This window comes from Equus asinus, chromosome 2 (genome assembly GCF_041296235.1).
Source record: "Equus asinus isolate D_3611 breed Donkey chromosome 2, EquAss-T2T_v2, whole genome shotgun sequence".
Taxonomy (NCBI): domain Eukaryota; kingdom Metazoa; phylum Chordata; class Mammalia; order Perissodactyla; family Equidae; genus Equus; species Equus asinus.
Window position 1 is genome coordinate 84,222,806 of NC_091791.1, and position 21,419 is coordinate 84,244,224.

The following is a 21,419-nucleotide window of genomic DNA, read 5'->3' on the forward strand; positions in this document are numbered from 1 at the left end:
CCACTCACAAGGCCCGTAAAGCGGATCTTGAATTAACTCAAATATGAAATAATAGGATATCTGCTCTACCATCTCAAAGCACTGTTTTATAGTTAAAAAAAGAAACATGTAAGGGGCTAGGCCTGTGGCCGAGTGTGGCCGAGTGGATAGGTTCACACACTCCACTTCAGCGACCCAGGGGCTCGCCAGTTCGGATCCTGGGCACAGACCTAGCACCACTCATCAAGCCATGTTGAGGTGGTGTCCCACATAACAGAATTAGAAGGACCTACAACTAGAATATACAACTATGTACTGGGGGGCTTTTGGGAGAAGAAAAAGATGGGCAGCAGATGTTAGTTCTGGCGCCAATCTAAACTGAAAAAAAAATAAATGTGTAATAGAGCATGTATAAATTATATAATGCTATAACTATTACCAACTAAGTTGAATCCAATATTTTTCAAAGGTTATCTGTTTAGTTTCTTGAAAATTTTCTATATTACAGTTTATTAGCAGAGACATCTTAATTTCAAGAATAAGTAAATTTAACTCATAGATAAATCAACAAAACTCACCTCAGAGCAGAGGACCAAAAACTTCTTAGAATAACTGGAAATTGTCTAAATTCTAAGAAGCTTCCTTGCTATTCTCATTAGCAAATAATGAAGCTAAAACAAACAATAACAACCATGTAACTTTGATTGGAAGTTTCAGAGAATTAATGATTCAGGATAGGTCATTTTTCCAGGCAAAAGTTAAAAACCAACGTGAAAAAATGAAACTATTTTGATGGAACTATTTCTAAAGTGTAATGCTTATTTTCTGTTCTCTGAAACTAGGTAGGATACAGTATAAACAAAGCGCTCTCCGAGACCTCAAGTAGCCTAATGATGAAGGGCTGTGGAGCACGCTCTCACGCCTGGGACCTGAGTCTGCTCCTTACTAGTCTTACAACCCTGAGGAGTTTCCTAACCTCTCAGTGCCCTGGGTACCCACTCTCTGAAACCGGGGGAATCACAGGAGATGCCGTAAAAATTCAGTCATAAGATCTAAGTTACCTTGTAGTGTAATAACCAGGAAGGAGGAGGGGAAGATGCTCAGGAAATACACTCAATAGATATACTAGTCCACAGTACTGCACAGAGGAAAGCAATGTTTCTTGAATGAAATTATTTTTTATGGGAATATTATAAAAGGAGATTCTATAGCAGGGCATGTACAATTCAGAGGGATGGCCTTCCCCGCCCTTGCGCATCCTGACATCCTAGCGCTCTGGTATGCTTATATTAATGCTTTCCAGAGATGTGTGGGGATGCTTGGCTCCACAACTAGGTGGCTCTAGAGGTCACTAGTTTCTAGTCCTTTTCATAGCATTTCATGCTTTTTTTCTTCCTGTCACCTACTTTGTTCTCAGCTACCGTTTTTTGCCACGACCAGCTTAGCATTCATTCCTCTTCCCTCTTCTAAATAGCTGCTTTTACTGAAAATCAGGTAAGCACACTTGTAAATCTGAGACTTAGAAGTAAATAGATTTTGAGAGAAGACTGCTCCAATGAGTGTATGGACTCAAAGACCTACATTTTGAGTGGTTTTAGAAATTTTTTCTTCTTACTTCTTGATTCTCCTCTATTCTACAATAGATGAGGTTGCTACAAAGCATTTAGATAGACTGTACAGCACTTGTATAGCTAGTAATTACATAGTTTATAAAAGCACACAAAATGAAATGGTTATAGTCTAATACTATTTTGAATGTACTATTGATTTATGATATTTTATTAGCTTTTTGAGTCTTGAAGTATAATTTCTTGAATCACCTGTTTCACTTAAGTATTTTGGTATTATCATATGGTCAGAAAATTATTGTAATTAAATCAAGTAAAACACACTTAATGTTTTATGAAGACACACGTGCTCAGGCTCCGCCAGCAGAGGGTCTAATTCATCAAGCCAGGGGGAGGCTCAAGCATTTGTGTTTTTCAAAACGGCCCTAAGATACTATAGAACCTATGACGCAGTTGATGAATTTCTTACAAGCCATAAGTAGGACAATTAAATTATATTTTAAATGCGTAGGATAAGCTTTAAATTTAAAGAAATTTTTTGGAACTTATGCTAACAGGGGTTCTGCCACTAACTCGACGTGACCAACTGCTGGCCTGTCCAATGATTAAAGCAGGAAAACAATTTTTTTTGACCATTACTTTGGAAGTCAGACAGATCTGGGTTCAAACAACAGTTCTGCCACTTAGAAAGGGACTCTTAGCAAGTGATATTTCCTTTCTCAGCCCTAGTTTTCTCTAATGTAAAAAAAAACCCCAAAAAACCTGGAATTTTAATCACAGTGAGATACCACTTCACAACCACCAGGATGGCTAGAAACAAAAGCCAGATAAGTGTTGGCGAGGACGTGGAGAAATGAGAACCCTTACACTGCTGGCGGGAAGGAGAAGTGGTGCAGTTGCGTTGGAAAACAGTCTGGCAGCTCCTCAAACGATGAACCATGGAATCACCATAAGGGCCCAGCAAGTTCACTCTGAGGTATATACCCAAGAGAACCAAAAACACGTCTTCACAAAAACGTGTTCACGATAGTTCATAGCAGCATTATTCAGAATAGCCAAAAAGTGGAAACAACCCAAGTGCCCATCAACTGACAAACACACAAACAAAATGTGGTACGTCCAGATAATGGGATATTATTTGACCATAAATAAGACCGGAATTCTGACATATTGTAGGACAGGAATCTTGAAAACATTAGGCTAACTGAAAAAAGCCAGTCACAAGGACCACGTGTTGTATGATTCCATTTATATGAAATGTCCATAATAAGCAAATCTAAAGATACAAAACTTAGATTAGTGGTTGCCTTGGGTTGATTGTGGGGATGGATGCACAACACTCTTAATATACTAAAACCCACTGAACTGTACGATTTAAATGGATGAACTGTAAGATCTGTGAATTATATTTCAATAAAGCTGTTAGAAAACATCAACAACAAAAAACCTGGAATTCTAATACTAGCCACACAGGATTTTATGAGCATTAAATAAAGGCAAGTAAGCTCCCGGTGCATCGTAGCTATTAAACAGAGCGACGTTTCTTTGTTGTTCTGTTACTGATAAGAGTCTTCACCCCTTAATGAGACACAGCTGAACGAAAACCCAGCTAACTTGGGATCCCACTTGGGACCTCCATCCTCAAAGTGGAAGCCTGAATCTTTACATGATGCAATCTGTAGAACAAAGGGGCTAATCTAAAGTCTTTTCTCAAACTCCTTCCATGCTAATATTCTTTCTGTGAATCACGAGGAACCAAAATTTTGCTTAAAGTGAAAATTTACTCCTATTTACTGACAGGCCTTACAAAATGCTGGCATTACCTTTAATTCAAATTATAACCAGTTTTAATCAAACCTCAGATTTAACAAGGTTCTCCTATCAAATGGAAGTGATATGACAATAAAAATCTCAAGTTACCTGTTTCACTGCGATTACAACTGTCTTGATCAAAACCATAAAACCTTCTTTGAAAAGGCGTATACTGCCCTTCAGGCGCAGAACCACAGACTGCTTCGGGATTCACTTAAAGGAAGCGTGGCAGCAGTTTCTGCGGACATCTGCAAAAGCAAGACGCATGGTGCTTACCTCCAGATGTCGCTTCCCTTAGAGAACAGCGAGGACTTGATGACTTCCGGCGCCATCCAGGCGTAGGTGCCTGCCGCACTCATTTTGGTGGTCCTGTGCCATTCTCTTGCTAAGCCAAAATCTGTGATCTTCAATGTTTTATTGCACATGTCATCATGCTCTATCTTCTCGAGTAGCAAAACTAAAACAAAAAATTCAAAGGTGGGATGTTTTTCATATTCTTAGAATTTTTAAGTCACAATTTTTCTCTGGCATTTAAAACACAATCTCCACTGCCATTGGCAGAATAAATGAGAATGAACACATATTTTACCATTTTATCGTACTTACATCGCATAGATCATAACCCTTAAGTGGGTCATTTGTGCCTGAAGTTACACATTTTTAAAAAAATCCACAGATACTCGACAGCTTAGTATTCTTTATGAATGCTTCTCTTTATGAGAAAGTAAATGATTTCCAGGGGCAAGAAACATTTACTGAGATATCAGAGGTAGGATCAGAAGTGTGTGAAAGTTTACCTGATAGGAAAAAAAATATATTGCTTTCTTCCACAAAGTTAGGTCCTGATCTAAATGCAGAGTCTTTTCTACTAAATGTATTAGAGACTATCGCAAATAGATGTCATGTTCGCATAAATCATTGTCATCATACATCTTATATTAAAATGGCAAAATTCTTATAGATATTGTAACTCATGAAGATATTTTATGAGATATGATGGCTTTACCAAAGCTTGAAATATAGACAAAATTAAAAGCTTGAGAGAAACATTACTCCGACACTGGTTTCTCCAGCCCCCAGCCTCCTGACAAAAACAGAATGAACAAGAGCAACTTTCAGGGCAGAGCTCCCGCCAGAGTCCGCCCCTGAGCTCACAGGGAACAGCAGCTAACACAAGGTGCTTCTCCATCCCGCCCTTCCCAGCCCCTCTGGTTCTTCTCTCCCCTGGCTGATTTCCTCTGCCTGCACCCACGCAGACACGCTCCCTAGGTTTTCCATGAGGCTCTAACGCAGCCACCTATCCACGTTCCTCCTTCCCATCTGCTATGAAGGGGGAGGTTTAAACCCACCGTTCTTTCTAACCTATCTCCTCACTCCTTCTTTAAAACCCTGCGTTCCAACTTGTAGCTCCATTGTTCTACTTCAGCAGGATGCTCTGCAAATCCCCTCTTCTCAATTTCCCCTGCCACTACCGTATTTCTGGCCTCCCCGCCCCACACCTGAATTACAATCCTTCTCACTGGACTGGATGCTGCCACTGCCCCGCTCCCTAATCCATACATCACCACTAGCCAATTCATCTTCCTGAACCGTCATGGCATTCTTTTATTTTTTAAACCTTCCCTGAACAAGCTACCGATATGTGCAATAACATGGATGAATCTCAAAACCATTATGCTAAGTGAAAGAAGCCAGACATAAAAGGTTACACACTATGCCTCCACATGACACTCTGGAAAAGGACAGAAATCAGGTCAGCGTTGTCAGAGGCTGAGGGGAAAGGTCTGCCGGGAAAGTTACACAAGAGGACTTCCTGGGGTGATGCAAATTCTATACCTTGATGGTGGTGGGGGTTACAGGATTACAGACATTTGTCAAAACTCCTCAAATTGAGCAGCCTCAGAGGGTGAATTTTACTATATGTCAATTATACCTCAATAAATCTGTGTTAACAAAAGGAGAAAAACAACTCTCAGGGTTCCCCATAATTCAGGGATAATGTCCACATTCCCAGACTTGGGCAATCACAGCCTCACATCTGCACAGCACCCTACATTTCACACCACACCACCTTCCCTGCAGGTGAGCTTCCTCTGCTGGAGCCAGGGGGGCTTCTCATCCAGCCCAAATATCATCTTCTCAGCAACACCTTCCAAATACCCCTAAGCAAAGGAAATTATTCCTCCCCCCACACTCACATGGATTTTGTGTTGCCATTACTGCACTGACGAAGCAGGGGGTACAATGATTGTCTTTACCTCTGACTCTCCCACTAGTCTGTTAGCTCTGAGAGAGTGAGTGAGTGAGAGTAAGCGTAGAGAGAGTGTGTGGGTCTGAAAGACTGTGTGTGTGTGAGAGAGAGTCAGAGATGGCGGGGAGAAGAGGAAGATGGGGAGAGACCTGTTCACTTCACGTCCTTCTGCATGCACCTTCTCTGTGTCGGGTCTCACTCAGAGTAGGCGCTCAATGTCTACAAACGAAAGGAACAAAACACGCACATTCTTGTGTGTGTCCTTTTCTCCTGCCATTCCCACCTAATAGAAATAACAACAAATAAAAGAGTCACCAACAAGGATTGAGTATGCACTGTATGCCTTGCACTTTACATGTATTATTTCATTCAATCCTCACAAACATCCCAAGAGACAGGTCTTCATTATCAGAAGATAATCAACACTGAAAAAAAGAAAGTGACAAAGTGAATCCCATTAAACAGTAATCCAAATTTCAGAGTTAATGGGGTATATGTGTGGGGGGGTTGTTTTTCAGGTTTTATAAATAAAATGAAAAATAAGTCTATTTCATTCTTTATTTAACATTTTTGTCATTGTCATGCATAGCAACCATGCGCTCTTAGGAGGATAAAAATGAAACAAGTGTGGGAGGTTTTTTAGAATAAATTATCCAAACAAAATTGGAGAATGGCCTAAGACAATCTTCATGTTTGATTTTTGGAACATGATCATAAATAAGGGCCATTTTTCCAAATGTTAGTTACAGGAATAATTTACTGAGTACATTCTATTTGTCAGGAACACTTATCAGTATTTTAATGAGATAAGCCATACCACAATGCTATAGGCATATACTATTAATTATCTGTACTTGATAGATAAAGAAACTGAGACACAGAGATGCTGAGTCATCTGTCCAAGGTCACACAGCTAAGGAGCAGTGAAGCTCAAGCAGTCTGACCCCAGAGCCCACAGTACTAACTACTGTCTACATTGCTCAGCTTTCATCAATTTTTCACAAGAGTTTTCTCCATCCTTTGGAAATCACTCTCTATTTCGGTGCCCATTCTCCTCCCTTCTGTCTGCCTGTCATTGGATAATTATCAACTGACCTAAGTAGAGGCAGTACAGCACAGTGATGAAGAGTGTACTGCTTCGTGTGGACTCTGTGCTTCTGTTTCCTTGCCTATCAGGGAATTAGGATACTATTGCATTATAAGGTTGCAGTGAAGAGGAACTGAATACCTGTAAAGCACTTAGAACACCGTTTGAAACATAGTAATATGCATTTCATGACCATTACACCCCCCACACACACTTCAATGGGTTTGAACACGTTTTTAGCAAATCTTCAAAATCACTTTCATGGAGATCAGGAAATTCTTTATCTTTTGCAAGGCTTGAAATTTCACTTTGCAACAGATTCACATTTTATATGTATCACATCATCAAATGTTTACAATATTAGACAGTCATAAAAGTCAAAGAGTTACTGCAACTGGAGAGAAACAACATGAAGGTTTAAACATGAAGAGATATCTGAACGGGACTTATCATGTGAGTCGCCAATACTAAATAAATATTGGTTGTGTTGTAATGTTTCTCTCCGCAGGTGATCTTGTAACTGTGAGATTAAGAGAGCAAGGACTCCTTGCTCTATTTTTATATCCACTACATAGATGACAGACCAGGTTTAAGGTGGTCATATGCCACGGCTACACAGTTGGTAACTAGCAAAGTCAAAATTCTACCGTTTTCCTCTCTTAATCTCAGTGCTGTGTCCTACATAGTGAAGGATGGAGGAAGTCGGGGCGAGACTCACTCAGGGTTGGAACAGCCTCTTATTCTTTCTGTCCATCTATACTGTACATATTCTCAAGCTCCAGCTTCCTTAGGAAAACCTTCCAAAGCATCCTACAAAATAGCAACTATTTCACCTTCCCAATCATTCATTGTCCATATTTCATACTGTTTTGTCAGTTATCTTTTTACCCTAAATTATGTACAAACTACTTATTCCCAGGAACTGCACTTGATATCTTTCCCTGTATCCCCCAATACCACCTACCATGCTATCTTGTACATCAAATGTCCAATGGAATAGTTTTTATTAATGATAATTAGCACCAATTCTAATAATAAGAATATTGCCTACCACTTACTGAACCTCTTCTATGTGTAGCTGTTTCCACACATTTACTGTCTCATTTGATCCCCCTATGAAGTTTACAGTGTAGAAATGTTATCCAAGATCAGATGCTACACATATAGAGCTGGGTTTCAGATGCCATCTGCATGACTATCCCCTCAGTCTTCTGTGCTACCGATAAAGCTGTCAGTTACAAAAAGAAGGCAAAACAACCAGAAATTTTAATATACAAAATTTATATATATAATTTATAATATAAAATTTAATATATAAATTTAATATATAAAATTTCATTTTATATATTGCTTAAGAGACTAATTTTTGAACTGCCTTCCTTCCATGTCAGCTTAAGGTGTATTATTCCTCAGTCCTTACTCCTCATGAACATCAAGAAAAATAAATATCTAATCCTTTAAGGCCCTATATACTTAAACCACAAAAACAAAAGAATAGATCAATTAATTAGCTACTTCATAAACTGTGTTATGTTTTTGCCCGATCTTACTACTAATTTCACTTTTAAACGATGATTATTCTTACTACCAAAAGAGACTCCAAATTAATGACCAAGATGGCCAGCAGTCCTATGAAACTTTGTTTTCTAAGGCACTTTTACATACATTATCTCCTCATTCTTACAAACATCCAGAAAGGAAGGCATGAGGAAGTACTGATTAAAACGAATCCCCATCCCCAGGCCCCGAGTAAGGCCTGGCGGCCCTTGAAAAGCAAAGGCTAAAGAAAGGCAGTCTAAAATAAGTGAAAACACAACTAAAAACTAAATATTTAAAATTTATTGCATTTATAAAGCAACGTCATGGCAGAATGTTCCATCAGCGCCTTTGTACTGACGGTTTAGAAGACCTCCCCCGACCCCAAGTGCAAAGTTTGCGCAGGAGCTGAGTGCCTCCTGGTTTTGAACTAACAAAACCAGTTAAAATAACACTCAATGTCAAAAGTTTAGAGTTCCATGAAAGGCCCATTGTTTTGGATTCTATTTCAGAGGTGTTCAGCAGAATTCCTGAAATTCCTTATCTTTTGGGCAAAGTGACCGAAACCAAAAATAGTTGGTGTCCCGACAGGTAACAATGGGGCACCTGGCCAGGTTTCAGCCTAAGGACACGAGGTTGGAGGCCAACTTCCGCTTCCCGCCAGGCACCAGGAAGAGCTATGGTGCACCAGCTCACCACCAGAAATTATCAGGTACAAACCAGGCAAATAAACTTTTTGGCCATAGAAATGGTAAATTCTTGTTAGTAACATAGCGACCAGTGTTTGAGCCCCCTTTTGTGTGACTTCAGTAAAGATTTTTGACCCTTGTTAGCCCCAGTCTTTAACAATCAGCCCTTACAACCTTGTACTTAGTCTACTTATTCAACCATGAGGCGCTTGATTTTTCCACCTCCTTTGAAGTTTCACATTGGTATTTTCAGAATTGTAGCATATAATGTATATTTTTTTAAAGCAATTACAATGCCTCCATTCTATTTTCTCAACATTTATGAGACTGCTGTGTCCAAATTCCATTTGAGTCAAATGGGCTAGTTTCAATTAATCTTTAACTAGGAATATATTATCAAAAAAAGTCCTAAGAAAGAAAACAAGTTGAGAAAAGCAACGTGAAAGAACATATTAACAAACGCCACTTCTCTCAGTCAGTAAGGTTACTCCACGAATTTCCACTCTGAAAACAATCAACCATTTACAGGCAATAAATGGTAAGTTTACCAAATAGCACTGAATTTTCTCACATTGCTTTCCATCTATTCTCCCCGCCCTTTCCCACCTGCCTGCCCCTTCCACACATATAGACCACTCACTCACTCACTAGTCTATGGAGTCAAGTCCAGACTTTTATCCTGGCCTTCATGTCCCTTCTCAATCCCATTAAATGATCTTTTCAGCTCTTCTTGTATTCTCCTAAACAAACCCTACATTCCAACAATTCTGTGTACTAAAAGCCACATCTACAAACCACACCACGGCATCTTTCAGTCGCCAGACCTCCTTGCACCTGCTGATGGAGCGCCTTCCACCCTCCATAAAAACCACACTCGGCGCTCCACTTGCCACGCTAACGCCAGGGCACGGGCACAGGATTCTCACAGCGGCATTAACTGTGAGACCACTTACAGGTCCCTTAGCCTCTGGAATCTCAATTTCTCCTTCTATTAGAAAGGGGAACAACTTCGTCACTCTCTTCCTGCTCTAATATTATATGAGTTTATAAACCACACCTCCCCTTGGGTGCCTTCCCTCACAGCCTGGGCTAGAAGTCCTTGGCATTTCTACTGAACTTAAGTTTGCCACTCCCATGACACTTAAATACTGCCTTATCTTACTTGTTAGTCTCACCTACCTAATTAAATTATAAGCAACTGGGGGACAGAATTTGCACCTAATTAATCCTATTTAGTTATTTATTTTTACTGCACAGAACTAGCATTTTTATATGCTCAGTAAATATTTGTTAAATGACTGAGTAAATGAATACTGTAAGGGGAAGAAGGAATATGAAGAAGAAGAATTATTAGACGCTTTTTCATTTGAAGTCAGCTGCCGATTATAGAAAACCAACTGATCTCTGCCCTCTTAACATAGTATTAGGAAATGAAGACTGTTCTACAAATAATTAGAACAAACAGTTATTTGAATAGTGGCCCATTAGCAGCATTTGACAGTTGATCATTGTTCCTTGAAACACGTCTTCGCTGGCCTCCAGAACACCACCCCATGCCCTGGTTCTTCCTTTCCTAGCTGCTCCTTTTTCTGGTTCCTCCTTCTCTCCCTGACCTCTAATTACTGAAGACCTCCAGGACTCGGTCCTTAGACCTCTCTGGTCTTTTCTATCAACACGCACTCTCCAGATAACCTCCCTAATCTCAGGGCTTTACATACCACGTATACGCTGATGACTCCCCAGTATTCATCTCCACCCTGCCTACCCTTCAGCCTATTCTCAAAACCAGAGCAGGGTAACCCCATGAAAATGTCAGTCAGACCCCAGGTCTCCGTTCAAAACTCTCCGGTGTCACAGGAAAGCTGAAGGCCTTGCAGGACCTGATGTCCCTTCTCCCTCATGTCCTATTATATTCTTCTTCCCTCCTCTCCCATCACGCTGGCCTCCGGCTTCAGGGATTTGCAATTTCTGTTCCCTCTGCAACAGTGTTCTTCCCCACACAACCCGCTTCCTCGCCTCTTCAGATTTTGCTGATAAGCCACCTTTTCTGGAAGGCCTGCTTAGCCACACAATCTAAAACTCCAACTGCTCGCCCGAACACAGTCACCCTCCTTTTCAACTTTAGTTTTCGTTTTTCTACGAAGCATGTTCCAATCTCCAACATACCACATCTTTTATTATTTATTGTTTAATGTCTCTGTTGTCTACTGGAATGTAAAGTCCACAAGGGGAGGACTTTGTGTCTGCTTTGCTCATTACTGAATGCCAACAGTCTAGGAGAGTTCCCGGCACATAGTGTACAATCAATAAATAACTGCTGTCTGAATAAATGAGCTAGCTTACTAAATACAAGAGATGGACTTCTATAAAGAAAATACAGACGTGGTCAGCTAAAATAGAGCTTCACATTGCTCTTATGCCCAAAACACAAGCCACTGGGGAAACGTTTTCATGGACACATACAATACTTACTTTTAATGAGAAAACTTCTTACATCTCATTGTGTGTGAAAATCTAGTTCTATATTTCTATCACCTTAGTATTTTAACAGTCAAAGTAAGTAGTAAAGCAAGCCGAAGGAGGACTCTTCCTCAATAGTCAACACAAACATACTAATAAACAAAGGAATACATTTGATATTATTTGATTCAGCATTTGCAGAAAACCTGAAATAAAGTCCTTAAAATCACATTAAGCCAGTAACAACTCAAACATCCTATATGCAGCCCAGGTACTGCCCCAAATGGCATGTCATTTGCTCTTTTTTCAATAGCTTTGAAAATGCACTAGCACCGCCCCTGGTAGTGAAACAGTTACAATAGCAATTTAGTACTTCGTGCCTCCTCCTTGACCCTCCACTTATCAACCCAAGTTACAAGCAGACCTGCCAAAGCACGCAGATGGCAGCATTCCTACGGAGAACAAAGCTCAGGACTGTTTCCTCATACTGCTGGCTGGCCTGACTCAAGCAAGTGAGCCAAATTAAAAAGACCCTCACCTCCAACCAAGATGAATAAATACGTGATTACAAGGCACTGTATTTTGCAGAATGAGTAATAATGTTCTTAGGTTATAAAGAGTTGGAGAGAACTTTTAGGGATCAATGAGTTCACACGCATAAAAAGTAGGAAATAATTAAGGCACTCAAAGTGTTTCTAAACAATATCTAAAAATGTGTATAGTCACCAGCTTACATTTAGAACACGTCTTACAGTTTATTAAACACTTTGACATATACCGGGAGTCAGCAAACTATATGCCATGGGCAAAATGTGGCCCAATGCCTATTTTGCAAATAAAGTTTTATTGGAGCACAGACACACTCATTTGTTTATACATTGCCTTCGGATGCTTTCGGCTACAACAGCAGAGTTGAATAGTTGCAACAGGGACCTTATGGCCTGCAAAGCCAAAAATATTTATTATCTGGACCTTTAGAGAAAAAGTGTGCCAACCCCAGGCATACACTGTCTCACTCAATCCTCACACACCCTACTCAGAAAGTCAGATGGTGAGCCCACAGCTGGTGGGCAGCAGTCAAGCTCAAACCTCAGATACCACAATAGCACTATTTGTCCCCTGACATCATAGGGACAAATGCTTAGAGATATTCCTTTTCCCAGAGGCACAAGCCCAGAATGAGCCACCCATACTCTCACCTGGCGCCTTCCATGACCAACCATCCAATGTCATCAGACAGTTAACTGGGGTTGGGATATAGTCTGTGGCCATGGAAGAATTTAGGTATCAATCCAGATAACAATAAGAAGGAAACTTCAAATCTGGATCTTTGAATAGCAAAAACTCATCTGAACCATCCAGGAGCTTTTTAAAAGATATATTGCTGCAGAAAAAGCTCAGACGGGTTGAGGGGTAGATTTGCATTAAAGCAAGCTAGTAAGACATTAATGATAGAATGCAGGTGGTAAGCATGTAAGTGTTCACTTAAAGTTCCTTCAACTCTGCGTATTTCAAGATTTTCAAAATAAAATGTTAGAAAAAAATCCATTGCTTATTCCCAGGTAAGGCCAACTGAATCAGAATATCCAAAAGTGACACAGGAAATTTTATTTTTTAAAAGCTCATGGGGAGCTTCTGATGCTATGTTAGGCATGGAACAACTGCTCTAGAGTGTTATTCTTAATCCACAGAACTGATCATCTAGCCTAGGAGTTTTCAAAGTATGGTCCAGGGAACCCTGGGCATCTCTAAGATGACAACAGATCAAACTAAGAAGCAGATATGCACATCTGTCTGTCTTCCATAAAGTCTGGCATCAGAATGAGCTTCAAAAGTGTAAAGCAATGCCACTCTCCTTGCTAAATTTTGTTTTGGAAAATAAGGGATTTCCCCCCCTCATTAAAAATGCTATGTTAACATATAATGGGTCAATTGTTATTTTTATATTATTAAATATTTTTAAATTTATCATTTTAAATTTCTAATATGGTAAATATCAATAGCTATAACCCACATAAACAAAAGCTCTTTGGGGTCCTTATAACAAACATTTGAGAACTGTTAATCTAGAGAACAAATAAAGAAGATGAAAGCTCACATTCTGGGATTAGAGGCCCTGGATTCAACTCTGACAAGGCACGTGACCTGTCTTCTGTCCCCTAAAATTCTTTCATTGAGCTGTTTCCACCTTTTGGGAGCCCCTCAAGTACCATAGAGGCTGTGGGGACAGTCACACTGACAGCTGGAGTTAAAATCATCAGCCTAACGTAGTAATTCTGGTCAGTATTTTCTAACTCTGGAGAATCAGGGGGAGAAGGTGCCCTAAATTAACTCACTAAACAAAGAGTGATGATAAAAACTAGGTACCAGTCATAAATGATAAACAATTTACGTTAAACCAGTATCTAAGTATTTTATTTTTTATTACTGCCCTACTGATAATCTATGATAGTACAGTCATAAAGCTTCTATTTTTTTCCTTTCTAGATGTTTATCTTTCAGCAGATCAGATCACTTTCCTCCTCCAACCTTCAATGGCTCACCCTTGCCCTCAGGCAGGCCACACATCTTAGCATGGCATTCAAGGCACTCACTCACTGGCCACATGCTAAACACCTGTTTCCTTCCCACAAAACCCCTTGTCTATCTTTCATTCTAGCCACGCCTCACTACTCCCTGTTCCCTTAAAAAGCCCTATGCTTTCATGCCAGTATTTACCCAAGTGCCTTTGGAGGGTTAAAGAAACATTAAACACACTTTCCCTCCAGAAATCCTGCCCATGTCCAAGAGAAGAATCCAGCAGACAGTATCAGAAATCAAGAAATTCAAGCTCAATGAGGTTATATAACTTGCCCAAGGTCATACAGCTGGTAAATGATGACACTAGTATGCAAACCCAGGTCTGATTTTAAAGCGAATGCTCCTTCGGTAACTGCACTAGAAAGAAAAGTTCAGCACGCACACCTCAGCGCGAGAAAGCAGGGCTACAGACGACCTTCTGAAACAGGCGGAGGGGGTCTTCTCCCCTTTCCTCCTCCCTTACCGTGCTTTGATATACTTGACAATGACCACAAAAACCAGCCCATGTGTACAGTGAAGAGCCAGTTTGCATAATCCAGAACTAAACAACTGCCCCTCACAACTATAAGAAATGAGAAGTGGCCTATTTATTTTTTAATATGCAAGTAGGATAGGGGAAGATGTGGTGACCCTTTGTGATTGCTGTTCTTCTAAAAATACATCCTTTAGCTGATTCTGTTTCAGAAGCAGACCAGCCCTCTGCCACCACTGGGATCTCAGGACTCACCTGTGTGTTCCCCTTGAACAAGAAGGGGTCACGGCACGAAGCTGCGTGTCTGGAGTAAAAGGACAGACCAGAGAAGGAAGAAGACGCACTTTTTTAACTGATAAGAGCATAATGAACAGCTCCTCCGAATCATTCTCCTAAGCTTTTTAAGCACCTTATTTGGAGTTTTGCTATAATTTTCTCAAATAGATCCTTTATTTACCTTGTACTAATGAAAAAGCTAAAAAAACTTTAGATTCCTTTTGTAGTTTTTTTTTAGTTAGAGCTCCAAATTGCATTTCACAATACATATAACTATGTCTATTTATAGATTGTAGATGTCACCATAGATAACAACAGAGATAATTATTATTCCCAGACGGCTGAGAAAAAATATCAGGATAAAAAGATGCTTAGTCATTGAAATAAAAGTATAAAAGTAGACAGCTACCAAAATTTAGAGCTCAGTTTCTCATGGAACATTTATTTTCCACTTTAAAAAAATGGCAGAATGCAGGGGCCGGCCTAGTGGTGTAGCGGTTAAGTTCGCACACTCTGCTTTGGTGGCAGGGGTTCACGGGTTCAGATCCCAGGCATGGACCCACATACCACTCATCAAGCCATGCTGTGGCGGCATCCCACATACAAAACAGAGGAAGACTGGGGCCAGCCCAGTGGCAGAGCAGTTAAGTTCACACGTTCTGCTTTGGTGGCCCGGGGTTCACCAGTTTGGATCCCAGGTGCGGACCTACCCATTGCTTGTCAAGCCATGCTGTGGCAGGTGTCCCACATATAAAGTAGAGGAAGATGGGCATGGATGTTAGCTCAGGGCCAGTCTTCCTCAGCAAAAGCAGGAGGATTGGCAGCAGATGTTAGCTCAGGGCTAATCTTCCTCAAAAAAAAAAAAAACAGAGGAAGACTGGCACAGATCTTAGCTCAGGGACAATCTTCCTCACCAAAAAAAAAAAAAAAAAAAGGCAGAACACAGAGGCAATATTAAAAAAAAAATCATAAATTATGCCACACAATCTTCTTTCAATCCTGAACTATGCCAGAAGAAACAAAACACTTAGACTAAATTCTAATAATCCAAACCATCCTCAGCAATTCACATATTGTACTATTTTATCTTCATTCCTCCCTGGTTAACTTCCCTGAAAACCACTTCCACTGCCACCACCCTTGGCCAAGCCACTGCCTTCACTGGCCTGGACAACCTCGACGGCCTTCACTTACGGCAACTATTAGTCCATCCTCCAGGGCAGCCAGAATAATCTTGTAAACACAGAAATCTGACCACACGGCTCCTCTGCACAGTAGGCTCCAAGGCTCCAGGTGGACGGCACTCAGCGAGGAACCTCCACGTGGTCGCAGCCTGCAAGGCCCACCTCACCCACCTCTACCTCACTCTCTACTCTCCTTCTCAACCTTCCAGCCTTCTTCCCACTCCTCCAATGAGCGAGGCTCATTTCTGCCTCATCTTCCCTTTCGTGGATCTTTGCTTGACTCCTGCCTCCTCCTCGTCCATGTCTCTGTTTGTTACTTCCTCAGAGCAGCTTCCCTGACCATCCCATCCAAACAGTTGCACGCTCATCCTCCACCCTGTTACTCTCTACTCCTCACCATGCTTTATTTTCTTGATAGCATTTACTAATATTTGCCATTGCATGACTGCCACCTCTCTCTCCTACTAGCCTAAACCCTACACCAGTGAGGATATTGTCACCTGGTTTGCCACTGTGTCCCTGGGGCCCAGAAGTGACTGGCACAGGGTGGGCACTCAAAATGTGTTGAATAAATGATGTCCAGCTCACGACGATTTTTCTTTCTTCTCTGAATGTATGTAAAACTCGCTGTTTTCACAATAACCCAGCTTCCTTGTATGGCTCTCTAGTTGTTGCATGTAGATAGATTTGGCACAATGTTTTCTCCTTTCTTTGCATCCTGGGAGTGAGAGGGACTCGCTTATTTTAAGAATGTAAATGATGCTTAAAACTTTCTAATTTGGCTCAACTTCAATCTTTGTTAGAAAGGGACAAAGTTGTTTGTACCATCACAACATATCAGCTACTATTTCAACATGTACATTGTCTTAAACTATGAAAAAAGCTATCAAGACCCATCTGAAAAGAGGAAAGAAAACCTTTCAAGAGCAATATCTTCCTTTGATAAATCTAAACATTTGTTTTAAACAATAATTTCTACTAACCTGGCTTCAAGTAGTCTTATACTGGTTCTTTGTTACATGAGTAGACTACAGAATGAAACTAAAATTCAATATTGATTTTTAAAACCTTGTTTACATTATCATTAACTCACTAGCCCATTAGCAAATAACCAATAAAGTCAAACAAAACATACTGTAATAGAGTATCTACTGTATTCAAAAGTCTGAACAAGAAGTTATGGCTTCATTTATCATAAGAGAATTCCAAGGTATCTGCATTTATGTTTTGAATAAACCACACCAGAGAGCCAGGAGAAAGCAATGTGCTAAATGCTGTGATTTGCACATTTTAGGCCCTTTCAAAATGTTCATGTTACGGTAATTAAATAACTATGATAATGGTAATATTGTAACAAATATTTGGCTAGGCTAGTGACCTAGCCAATTAAGTTTTTGTTAAAGTGTAACAATTTAAAGAAAAGGCAACCTTGCCTGACAATTATAGGAATTAAAATGCTCCAGGAAGTTGGGCAATTTATTCCGAGGGTGAAAAGTCTTTCAAAAACTAAGTTGCAGCATATAATTACCTTCAAATTACATAATATCTACTATTTACAAAGTAGTCTACAGTTCCACTGTACACGTTTTTCTGGTATCAGTAAAAATTATTTAACCATAGTTATTATTCCAAGGTCATGCTATTTCTTTTTCCTATTTAATAGTATTAGTTCTTTACATTGTTAATTTATATTAAAAATTTTACGACTGGAACACGGATTAATTTCCCCTTCTATGCTTTTACAATCGCTAGCAAACAAGCTCTACCCTGTCATCAGCTCACATGGATGGCAATCATTATTACAATCCAACAAAACAGACAAAGCATACTGCGAAAATAATAGTTACAGGCATTTAACTTTTTGGTCTAAGGACCAATCCAGCCCAAACCGTTTGCCTGTGTTGGTGATCTGATGTCCTGCAACAGAACGAGTTTGTCAGATGCCAAGTTCCAAGCAGAGCACAGACCTGCTCCAACTGACAAGAGGCAGAGCGAGCAATGATGCTATTGCTGTCCTTAAAACGCCTGGTTCTGCCGAAAACTCCCGGCAGACACAGGCCTGCAGGATGTCACTGGGGAGAGAGCTTATGGGGCGCACGGACAGGACACACAGGCCTTGTTCTATGGCAGGAGGCTAAACATTTCTTTCAATAAAAGCATATTTTAGGAAATAAACACTAAATGGTAGTAAAGACTGTGTCAGATTTGAAGCATTTACAAAAATATGTACTTTGAAAATTGTGCTATGTCTTTACCATAACAGTCCAAAAGTAAATAATTCTGGAGTCCTTCATGTGGCCTCTGTCAAAAGCCTAAGAATACACACTACCACCACCACTTTTCTATGCCATATTTTCTTACAATTTGCTCCTGTCACTTAAGCAGTTGCAATCTAAATTATAAGACACGAGGATTAGCAGGAGTCAAAAAATAAAGTCTAAAAGAAAAGTATTCAATTCTTAAATGTGGTTACCAACACTCAAATTACTTATAATTCCCATAAGGAAACTGCTACATTAGTCATTTTCAAGTAAATTTCAGTGCTGAAGGATTTTGAATAGAAAAAAAATCTACACAAACATACAACCAATGTATCATTTCGTCTTGTCACTCTTCTTTCTGCAGACTTGGAGAAGGACAATGCTTGCGTCTGAGTTAGCTCCTGTCCTAGCAGGTTTTACAAGGTTGAAAGACATGCAGCCATGGTAGGCCAATGCCAGTTCTGGCTGCATCTTTTAATCTTTCATATTTCATCTCATTCTAAGAATATGAAGCGATCTTCAATGTTGAAGAACCAACTTCAAACAGCAATTCGATTAGCTCTTTGAAGATAATAGGTGAAATTTCATAGGATTTGAGCTTAGTTCATTTCTCAGTTGTTTACTGACATCTGGAAAGTCCGCCCTGATTTATAAACAAAGTAAATGATATAAGCCAGGTCCTCAGGATTCCAAATACCTGTGCAAGGACAATGAACCTGCTCTTAATCAACCCAAATGTGCATAATGGCGAGAACTAGTGTTTCCCGTCTGGAGACTATTCCCCAACATTCAAGCCACTGAACCAATAATAAAATCAGATCTCATGTGCAGAGACATCTAAATGAAAAGTCTTTGGGAACGTCAAAGGACACGAAGCCATGTTTAAAGCAGGAAACAAGCGACCTCAACACACCACTTTTAAGTGTGAAGGAAACAGGGAGTTCGACGAAGGCCACTTGGGGGGAAGGAGGGTCACGCATTCCTCATAATCTGAGGAACGCCTTGGTTTGCAAAGTTCTACCCAAATGAACCACTTACTGTACCTAAAGGTCAACAGCACCGTGAGGTTTCCAGAAGATTCAGATATTTCACAAGCGTTTAGTCTGCAAGCAAGTTTTTTTAAAAGGCACCCCAAAGCAACGAATCAAGGTAAGTGTGTCACCTGCCCCAAAGCAAGTAACCAAGGTCTAGCTGGATCTCTGGGCCCTGGAAGACCTGTGCATGAGTCTGTGGCACCAGGAGGCTGACCCCCGCCTCCTTCCACCTGGCAGTATGCCCGGTGGAGGCTGCCCAGGGCTGGCACGGAGGTGGGCTGCGCGGGGCACAGCGGCGTCCCTCTCCTCCCGCCCCCCGTCCACTTACTGTTGCTGGACTTGAGGTCCCGGTGCAGGATGGGCACAACGGCCTCCTCGTGCAGGTAGAGCATGCCCCGCGCGATCTGCACGGCCCAGTTGACCAGCACGTGCGGGGGGATGCGGCGCGCGCGGCGCGGTCCGGGCGCGCGCGGGTCCGGAGCGGCGTTGGCGGCGGCCAGCGCGCGGTTGAGCGCTCCGCCGCGGGCGAACTCGAGCACCAGGCAGAGGTGCGGCTGCCGCAGGCACACGCCGCGCAGCTCGATGATGTTGGGGTGCCGCAGCATGGCGAAGAGCCTCGCCTCCCGCCGCACGCTCTCGGCCGCCGCCGCCGCGTCCTGCTCCGGGTCCCGGCGCGCCGCCTTCACGGCCACCTCCTGGCCCTGCCAGGTGGCGCGGTACACCTGCCCGAAGCCGCCGGCGCCGATGAGCTCCTTGAGCTCCAGCCGCTCGAAGTCGACGTGCACGGGCGAGCCGGGCCGGGGCGGCGGAGGCGCGGCGGGCAGCGGCGCGGGGCGGGAGGCCGGGCGGCACGGCGCCACGTAGTTGGCGGGGAAGATGCCGAGGCGCCGCTGCACCTGGCCGGCCCACCAGCCCTCGTCGCCCGACACGGCGGCGTCCTGCGACAGCACCTCCACCAGCTGGCCGCGTCGCAGGCTCAGCTCGTCCTCGCCGCGCGCCTCGTAGTCGTACAGCGCGGCCCACAGCCCCGCTCCCGCCGAGGCCGAGGCAGAGGCCGAGCAGCCGGAGGAGGCGGACGACGAGGACGCGGAGCCGGCGGGGCCGCCCCGGGCCGGGGACACCGGCCTGTCAGCCGCGCCCTCGGCGCCCGGCCACGCCATGGGGGCGGCCGGGAGGGCGAGCGCGGAGCGGCGGGCTCAGCCTCCGGGGCGGCCGGGGGCGCGCATCGTCCAGCGGGGTCGCCGCCCGCGCCCAGGAAGGCAGGGAGGAGGAGTCGCGGCTCGGGGGTGGCGGGCGTGCGCGGGCCGACTACGCTGGGGCCCGACCTCAGCCTCCGTTCCTCCTCGGACGCCTCTGCTGCTGCAGCGGTCCCCGCGACCGCGGGCGCTGTCGCACCATGGTGGCGCGCTGGGCCTGCGGACGGCCTGCAGCACGTTCGGCCTAGCCACAGCCTGAGCCCGCCCCCGCCCCTCCCCGCCCCTCCAGGACCCACCCACCACGGCGGCCCGCCACGCCCCCTCCGAGCCCGGCCCAGCCGCCCCGCCCCTCCAGGACCCGCCCACCACAGTGGCCCGCCACGCCCCTCCTCTCCTGGACCCGCCCACCACAGTGGCCCACCACGCCCCTCCCCTACTGGACCCGCCCACCACAGTGGCCCACCACGCCCCCTCTGGGCCGGGTATGCCCGCCCCGCTCCTCCTGGGCCCGCCCACCACAGTGGCCCCTCACGCCCCTCCCTTACTGGACCCGCCCACCACAGTGGCCCCTCACGCCCCTCCCTTACTGGACCCGCCCACCACAGTGGCCCGCCACGCCTCCTCTGCGCCCGCCCTGACCGCAGGGCGGTGGCCGCCTCTCCCGCTGGCGCTCTGAGCCTTGGATGTGCTGCACCCACGTGGCCCGGGAGGCGGAGCCAGCCGAGCGCTACAAGGTGTTTTCGGGAGTTTCAATTAAGCCAAGGTTAAAGCTCAGGGAGTCCAGTCGTCTGCGAAAAGCTGGAGCGGCAGCTGAAGAGCTTCTGGTGTTTTAGGGCGTGACGCGAGGGATGGGGGTTGCAGCTCCGGGAGAGTCCCTATGCTTCCGAGAACAGGTTGCAGAAGAAATCCGAGCGCGGCTCCAGACCAGTTTACCTGGCTGCGTGCATTTGGAATCCACCGCGGAGTCCGGAATTGACTCGATTGCAGATCCCCGCGCAGAGGGAGCCGCGGGTCTCTGTAGACCCGGAAGCTCG

The 21,419-nt window shown here is 43.5% G+C and overlaps 1 protein-coding gene across 2 annotated transcripts in view; it reads right to left on the minus strand.

Annotated features, from left to right (window-relative positions):
- Window positions 1-20,604, minus strand: part of MAP3K21 (mitogen-activated protein kinase kinase kinase 21) — a 56,342-nt gene extending 35,738 nt beyond the window's left edge. Inside the window, exons 1-2 of one of the 2 annotated variants that reach the window (XM_014854586.3) lie at window positions 19,518-20,604; window positions 3,636-3,816 (exon numbers count right to left, since the gene is read on the minus strand). In XM_014854586.3, coding sequence (XP_014710072.3) covers window positions 3,636-3,816; window positions 19,518-20,349 — 1,013 coding nt within the window. In that variant the 5' untranslated portion in view covers window positions 20,350-20,604. The remainder of the gene's footprint in view (window positions 1-3,635; window positions 3,817-19,517) is intronic. The other variant, XM_070492532.1, reaches the window with a different exon arrangement.
- Between the last annotated feature and the right edge of the window lie 815 nt (window positions 20,605-21,419).